The 8,000-nt window shown below is 36.5% G+C and overlaps 1 protein-coding gene across 1 annotated transcript in view; it reads right to left on the reverse strand.

The window, feature by feature from the left end:
- The window catches only part of LOC102829190 (N-acetyllactosaminide beta-1,6-N-acetylglucosaminyl-transferase-like), a 20,908-nt gene extending 14,851 nt beyond the window's left edge, over positions 1-6,057 (reverse strand). Inside the window, exon 1 of the mRNA XM_006864128.1 lies at positions 5,334-6,057. Within this exon, the coding sequence (XP_006864190.1) occupies positions 5,334-6,057 (724 nt within the window). The remainder of the gene's footprint in view (positions 1-5,333) is intronic.
- Between the last annotated feature and the right edge of the window lie 1,943 nt (positions 6,058-8,000).

The raw sequence follows: 8,000 nt of genomic DNA on the forward strand, positions 1-8,000 counted from the left end.
AGAACTGACTCCACGGCACAGAACCACCACCCCTAAAGCATGTCACTTTAGAGGTGAGGAGAGTCAAAGATGTTCTCATCCTCCTCTCCAGTAACATTCAATCCTAGAAAACAGGAAAATGATACCTGGAAGAATTTTAGACCCAAACTACTGTTCAAGTATAAAGATAATATTTAAAGCAAATCGCTTTGAATGTACAGAAACTTAGGGAATACGTTTCTCATGAGCCATTTTTTTAGTAAACTAGCAAAAGACAAACTTGAGCCAATCAAGATGTGAATGGAAAAGCTACACAAGAACTGGTGGAAATCATGAAACTACTTCTTAGAACTAAAACTAAAAGAAATGTGGCAATGATGGCTCGATATAAATGTTATAGTTTGGAGGCAATTCTATGTCTTGTGAGCAGAGGTATGACAACTTTTGTTTTAACCTATTTTTAAAGATATTTGTGTAGCTGACAACCTTTGAAGCAAGGGTCAAATCTGATTATTGCCCACTATATGATAAACTGTCTCCTGGGGCACAAGACAGATTTGCTTAGAGCTCTGATAAAAGGTTTGAGTTCCGAGGTTCCGGATTCTTCTCATGTAATGCAATCCACTGGATGTGCAGGTATCAGCTGACCCTCACTGCATTGCCCTGTGGGAACTGAGGCTTGGAGAACTGAAACAGGAAAATATTGACACTCTGGAGATCAGTACGCTGTGAGTAATAGTCTGCCCTTTGTCTCTGACCCAGAAGTTGATGTCTTTTATGTGCTAGCATCCACAAAAAGTAAAAATAATAAAAGAGGAAAATCAGAAAGGTTTAGTAAATATAACACAACAGAAATGAAAATGAAAAAGAAAATCCACAAACAAAATGAACTCAGCGCAGAAACTTAAGTGGAACAAAGAATCCAGCAGCACCACACACACAGAAAAATGACAGCAATCAATTCACACCTATTGATAATTACACTGAATGTAAATGGATTAAATGTACCAGTCAAGAGACACAAAGAGCAGAATGGATAAGAAAACAGGATCCTTCGATATACTGTCTACAAGAGACATCAAAAAGATAGAGACAGCCTAAATGCCCATCAACAGAAAAATGGCTGAACAAACTTTGGTATATACACATAACAGAATGCTAAAAAAATTAAATAATAATAATGAATCTGAGAAATACCTCACAACATAGTTGAACCATGAAGACATTGTTGTTAAGTGCCGTCGAGTCGGTTCCGACCCATAGCGACCCTGTACAGGGTTTCCGAGGGTGTAAATCCTTACGGGAGTAGAAAGCCTCATCTTTCTCCCGCGGAGCGGCTGGTAGTTTCGAACCGCTGACCTTAAGGTTCGCAGTCCGATTCGTAACCACTACGCTACCAGAGCTCCATTATACTGAATAAATTAGTAAACCATAAAAGGACAAAAAATTGTATGAGACCTATGTTGTAAAAAGTTTTGTTTGTTTTTTTAATAAAAGAAAAAAATCTATGATGGTTATGAGGGGGTGGAGCAAGGATGGAAAATTAGTCATGGGCTAGAGGGAACTGAACAGAGGACAGACAAAGGTATGGGAAGATATAATAGTTAAAGTGAATATAAGTAAATACTGTTAGCTCTTGGTACATGCAGGGGATTACAACTATGTAATGAAGCAAAGTATATGATTTGTTGAATGTAAAACTGATGATCTGCTCTGTAGACTTTCATTCTCTTCACAATAAAGAGTTGAAAAAAAACCAACTCAAAAACTTACTGATGATTAAAAAAAAAAATCACAGCCTTTAGTATGCATTACACCTCAATATAAAGACAATGAAAATCCTCACAACTGGACCAATAAATAATATTATGATAAATGAAGAAAAGATTGAAATTGTCGAAGACTTCAATATGCTTGGATCCACTATTAACACTCATGGAAGCAGCAGTCAAGAAATCAAATGACGTGTTTATTGCATTAGGCAAATCTGCTGCTCAAAACCTCTTTAAAGTTTTCAAGAGCAAAGTTGTCAGTTTGAGGACTAAGACACTCTTGTCAAGTCAGGTATTTTCAATAACCTCATATGCATGTGAAAGTTGGACAATGAATAACGAAGACTGTAGAAGAATTGATGCATTTGAGTTATGGTGTTAGAGAAGAATATTGAAAGTGCCACGGACTGTCAGAAGAACAAACCAATCTATGTTGGAAGAAGTGCAGCCAGAATATTCCTTAGATGTTAGGATTGTGAGACTCGTCTCTCATACTTCAGACATGTTATCAGGAGGGACCAATCCCCTAGAGAAGGTTATCATACTTGGTAAAGTAGAGGGTTAATTAAAAAGAGGAAGACCCCCAACAAGAGGGATTGGCATAGTGGCAGCAGAAAAGTACTCAAATCTAACACCAACTGTGAGGATGGTGCATGACCAGGCAGTGTTTCATTATGTTGTGCATAGGGTCACTTGACAGTACCTAACAAAACCACAAACCAGTAACCCTAGGAAAATAATAGCTTTAAACAATACTGTAAACAGAAAAGAATAAAAATAAATGAGATATACAGCTAGCTCAAAAAGTTGAAAAAGAACACCAAAAAACTTCAGAACAAAATTGAAGAAATAATAATAACTTGAAATTAATGAAGTAGAAAAGAGAAAAATGACAGAATCAATAAGTAAATTCAGGAACTGTCTGTTCAAATTTATCAAACAATAAAAGAATTTGCTTAATTTTTTTTAGTTAACTGAAAAAGGAAAGAATTAGAGCATGGGTACAAAAGGAAGACTTGACAAGCAGCTAATAGCCATGGGAACTTCCCTCAAAGACTCATAAGAGACACCTTTGTGCAACTCACGGCAAATGAATTAGAAAATCTTGATGGAACTGCTATTTTTCTGAGAAGATATGTCTGGCTGTGTGCCATTGTGTTGGTTCCAATTCTAGTGACCTCTATGGGGTTTCCTAGGCTATCAAAATTTATGGGAACCAAGAGCCTCATTTTTCCCCTACAGAGGGCCTGGAGGAGTTGAGGTTAGCAGCCCCTTGCATAACTTACTACATCACAAGGGCTCCTTCAAAGAAGATATAATGGATCAAAAACCAATTCCAGAAGGGATGAAAATGGAAATAGTCATTACTATGGGAAAATAGAGAAGAATGCTAAAGGGGATTCCACCCCTTAACAAACAAATATACCATCACCAAAGGAATACCTAGAACATTTCTTATAGAAAAAGTCAGGAACAAGATATAATTAACGGAGGACCCTAGGACCATCAAGGGAGAAGAGCACACGCGGAATGTGGGACCTTATCCACAGAAGCAGCCACACCAGAGATGGAGGCAGAGATGAGGACATGGAGACAGGGAGCAGCTGAGGACTCTAGATTCATGGGAAAAGAGGGACTGAGAGCTGGTGGCCAGGAGGCAGACTTGCAGAATGTGCCCTTTGGTGGTATAAGTTATTATATATGCCTGAGTGTTTGAAAAAAAAAAAAAAAAGAACTAAAGTGAATAGAGAGAAATACTGTTAATTGATGGTACATGGAGGGGATTATAATCATTGTAATGAAACAAGGTTTACGATTTGTTGAATGTAAAACTGATGATCTGCTCTGTAAACTTTCACTCAGTTCACAACAAAAACTTAAAAAAACAAAACAAAAAGAAAAAGATATAAATAACAAATAGGTTGTTGCTAAGAAATTGGATAAGATAAAGAAATCAACATCATAATTGGAAACTAGGTTGGTTTATTATTTATTTTCAGTTTATATGATTGCATACATGGAAAAGCTACTTGAAAACTTTAATGAAAAAGTGGATTTCATAACATGGCTGAATTCAAGGATACATACAAAAGTGAAAAGGCTTCACAAATAAACAGAAAAACTATAATTATAAACAAGTAAAATACCTGGTATTAAAATTTTAAAATCAATTTACTACAGGAAATTTCAAACACACAGAAATAATGGAGTGATGACCAATCCTCATAAGACCTGTTGACAATTATCAAAGAGTCAATCAGGTTTCACTTCTTCATTTACTCTCATTATTTTGAAGAAAATGTATGAAATTATATTACGTCATACTTAAATATATTAAAAAATATTTATTTACAAGGAGCTCTGGTAGCATAGTGGTTACAAATCGGACTGCGAGTCACAAGGTCAGTGGTTCAAAACTACCAGCTGTTCCACAGGAGAAATATGAGGCTTTCTGCTCCCGTAAAGATTTGCAGCCTCGGAAACCCTGTACAGGGTTGCTATGAGTCGGAACCGACTCCACGGCACATAACAACAACAATATATACTTAAATATATTTTAAATTTTGAATTAAAACATTTATTTATACTTAACATATACTTAAACATATTAAAAATTTTATTTCAAGGTATATATTTAAAAGACGAAAAACACAGATTCTATAAAACATGGGTCCCCATCATAGGTGAGGGAAAAAGAATTCCTAGAAGTGGAAGTGTACAATAATAAGTCTAGTGGGAAAAATGTCTAGATTGGCAGGGAACTGGTATAGAGTTGAACATTTGAAAAAAATCAGTACAGTTATTTGATAGATTAGTTCATGCATTTTGAAAAAGGAATATATAAAAAATAAGTAATTAAAAAAGGAAGGAAATTATTAATCTCATAAAAACACAAAACGTTTAGGACAAAGGAAATGTAATTACAATGGATGGGGTACTCATCAGCTATGAACAATAATAATAACTTGTCAGTATAATAATGTAAATATTGACTACTGATTTTAAATCATAGTACTAAAAAGATGAGTAGAGGAAAACATGTGGGTGTAGCATGAAAACCTAATTCTCCACCATTGTTATAAAATATTTGTTGTTCTGTGCAAGGAGTCGGATATAGATCTATGATAATCTTCAGATTAGATATGTTATGAAATGACAGTGTAAGTATATTATTTATATGGAAGGAGAAACAGTAAAAATGTGATGATACTTCTCTTTGGTAATTGGGGAGATACATGGTCCAGGACCACAATCTGTTGTTGTTGGTAGGTGCCGACTCATAGCACCCTCATGCACAATAGAACAAAACACTGCTCGTTCCTGTGCCACCTTCATAATCGTCGCTACACTCCTTTTAATGATATTTTAAATCCATAATTGTGTATTGCTTTGAGTAAAAATGAAAAATTGTTGTTATGTGCTGAGTCAGTTCCTACTCATAGCCATCCTGTAAAGGATGCGGAGAAGCGGCTGGCGGGTTTGAACCACCAACTTTGTAGTTAGCAGTCCAGTGCTTATCCTAGAGCACCACTCCAGGACCCCAAAACTAACCAAAAAAATAAGAAAGGTTACCACACTCACCTGGAATACTGTTAAGTGTAATCCAGTAGTGTTCATTTGGACCGTAGGTATCTTGGGACCAATGTAATAACTCAATGGCTATTTTATTAAATAGAACAAAATGGACAAATTGCCTTGTTAGGGCAACATAAGGTGATCCGAAGTAGATTTTAAGTTGATTTGGAGGTAGGCTCTTCTTTTTATGTTTCTTTAGGACTGAAGAGTATGTTCTGGTTCTATGTTCTGTATGGACATATTTGACCCTTTCGGTAGATTTCTGAATGGACTGTAAGTGAGGGGTAATGTTTTTTCCCTTCAATGCTTTCAAATACTGAACTATCTCCTTATTGGTTTTTAAGGGAAAACTGTGGTCACCAATGTTAATGGTGTATTTCCAGTGGACATCTGAAGCTATTAGTTCTTTCATACAGATCAGTTCAGCCCGGAGTATGGATATCCCTCCATAGGTAATATACTCAGACTTTGAAGTTATAAAAGCATTTGGGAAGCATTCCAATAATTTTCCCACGGCAAGTTTAAAATTAAATGTGGCCTTCTTATCTAGGTGAATACAATAGACATTTTGAGGCATGTAAATAGTTCGAAAGATTCGTTCAAATGTATTGAAATCATGACCAATGATCATTATATATGCTAAAGGGAATGAGGCTTCTTCTATAGATAGAGGAGCTGTGATATAGTGGCTTTCTGTTGTATAGTAATGGCATTGATCTAGTACAAACATTGTGGGTAATGCACTTGCCAACATACGTACTCTCTTCTCATTTAGGGCTGCATTGCAGGCTTGTGATAAGGAAAGGACTTTGTCTTCATTCATGGTCTCCATTTGACTGATGTTTGGTTCTTGTTCTTGAATGTTGTACAACACAGTGACCATGATTATAACTTGAGAAAGGATAATACAAAGATAATATCTCCAAAACATCATTTATGGTTTTGACTCCTTGGAGTAGGAGTACAGGTATAGAATCCTTCCTTAAAGTTTAAAATGAAACAAAATAATCAATTCACCAAACACTTCACTTCTTTAGAAGTCTCAAAATGTCAGCTGTTCTATCAGTTGCACTTACTTTTTTAGATCCAGTATTTTTCGCTGGTATTTTGATTCCAGACCATTTGGTTGAGCTCCATTTTGTGATACTTCTGATATCTTCCTCTGGTTATATTTTGATTTTTTTTTTTTAATTTGTCAACACATTTTCATACAGTCTGAGGCACCAAGGTCACTCAACACTGCATACCCTTCCTTTATATCCTAGCTGGCTTTTTGTTCACTGGGGAGGTGGAGGAGAGGGTTAATTCCTGTTGCCTCTTTCTACTGTTGAATCATCTTATCTGTCATAATTGTGTCTAGTTGCATCTCTCTCTGTATCCTCCTCTCCTTTTTGGCTAGCTTCATGAGTATACTCTTCTGGATAGATTAGAAACATTTTCCATCTAGTTTCTCACTCTCAATCCTTTAAGAGGGAGGATCCTTCCAGATTGTTGTCTTCTCAAAAGGTTACAGTGCTCCATTAGACAGAGCGTGGTCTCACAGGTTTTTATCTAAAGTGTTCAGCCTAGTGCCTGGTACATTTGGGCACACAGTAGAATCTTCTGAATGAATAATTGAAGGCAGTGACTCATTCCATCAATCATTTAGCTTTGAAGGGACTCTGCAACTTTCAATGGCAGAATCTCCTAGTAACTTGCTGTGGATTTTGGAGGAGACACCATTTCCATGTAAACTGTTTTAGATTTGGGAGTTTTAGTATTCTGATACCTCACTCATATATAGAAAATCTTTTGGTTATTCATAAGCTTTCACACTTTTGAATTTGCAAGTAAACTCATTTGTCTGCATATCCAGAATCACTGGAGAATATATTACTCTTCAAGCCCCTCTTCGAAAATCCTATACAGGGTCAGTATGGCTCAGAACTGACTTGATGGCACTTAACATCAACAACAACAAAGTGAATGTTCTCAAGGGTGGGGAACATCTGGCCCTTGGGCCACATAAGGGCTACATAATCATTTGGTTGGCCTTGCCAAGGCAACTGCAGTTCCAGTCATCACATTGTTGTTGTTAAGTGCCATCGAGTTGGTTTTGAATCATAGCAACCCTGTATAGGGTTTTCAAGGAGCAACTGGTGGGTTCGAACCATCGAACTTATGGTTAGCCATCCAATGCTGATCCTACACCACACGAGAAGTCCCAGCCATCACATCAGAGTGAGTTATTTAAATGTTTGACCAAATATAGCAGTCTAGTTTTTAAGTTGGTAATTTGTAGAAAACAAAGGTTCCCCACCCTGGTCTAGATAATTGAAGCACATTTCTTTACAAATAACTTTTATACGTTAATAATTCTCATAAAAAGTAGTATATTTCCTTGGCCTTGGTAAATAATTTAATAACTGCTTCTTGATGGCCTCCTGGAATCACATGTTGTTTGTTTTTGTTAAGTGCCATTGAGTTGGTTCTGACTCATCACCACCTTGTATATGGGTTCCAAGGAGTGGCTGACGCTGGAAATCACATAAGAAAAAATATTTGATGTTACTGGAAGTTCTGCTCTGTGACACACTCTACTTATCCTTCTCATTTGCAGCTACTTTTATTATTTCTTAAGGAATTTTGGTAGCGTAGCGGTTACAAATCAGGCTGCTATCCTCAACGTCGACA

This window comes from Chrysochloris asiatica, unplaced genomic scaffold, assembly GCF_000296735.1.
Source record: "Chrysochloris asiatica unplaced genomic scaffold, ChrAsi1.0 scaffold00060, whole genome shotgun sequence".
Taxonomy (NCBI): Eukaryota; Metazoa; Chordata; class Mammalia; order Afrosoricida; family Chrysochloridae; genus Chrysochloris; species Chrysochloris asiatica.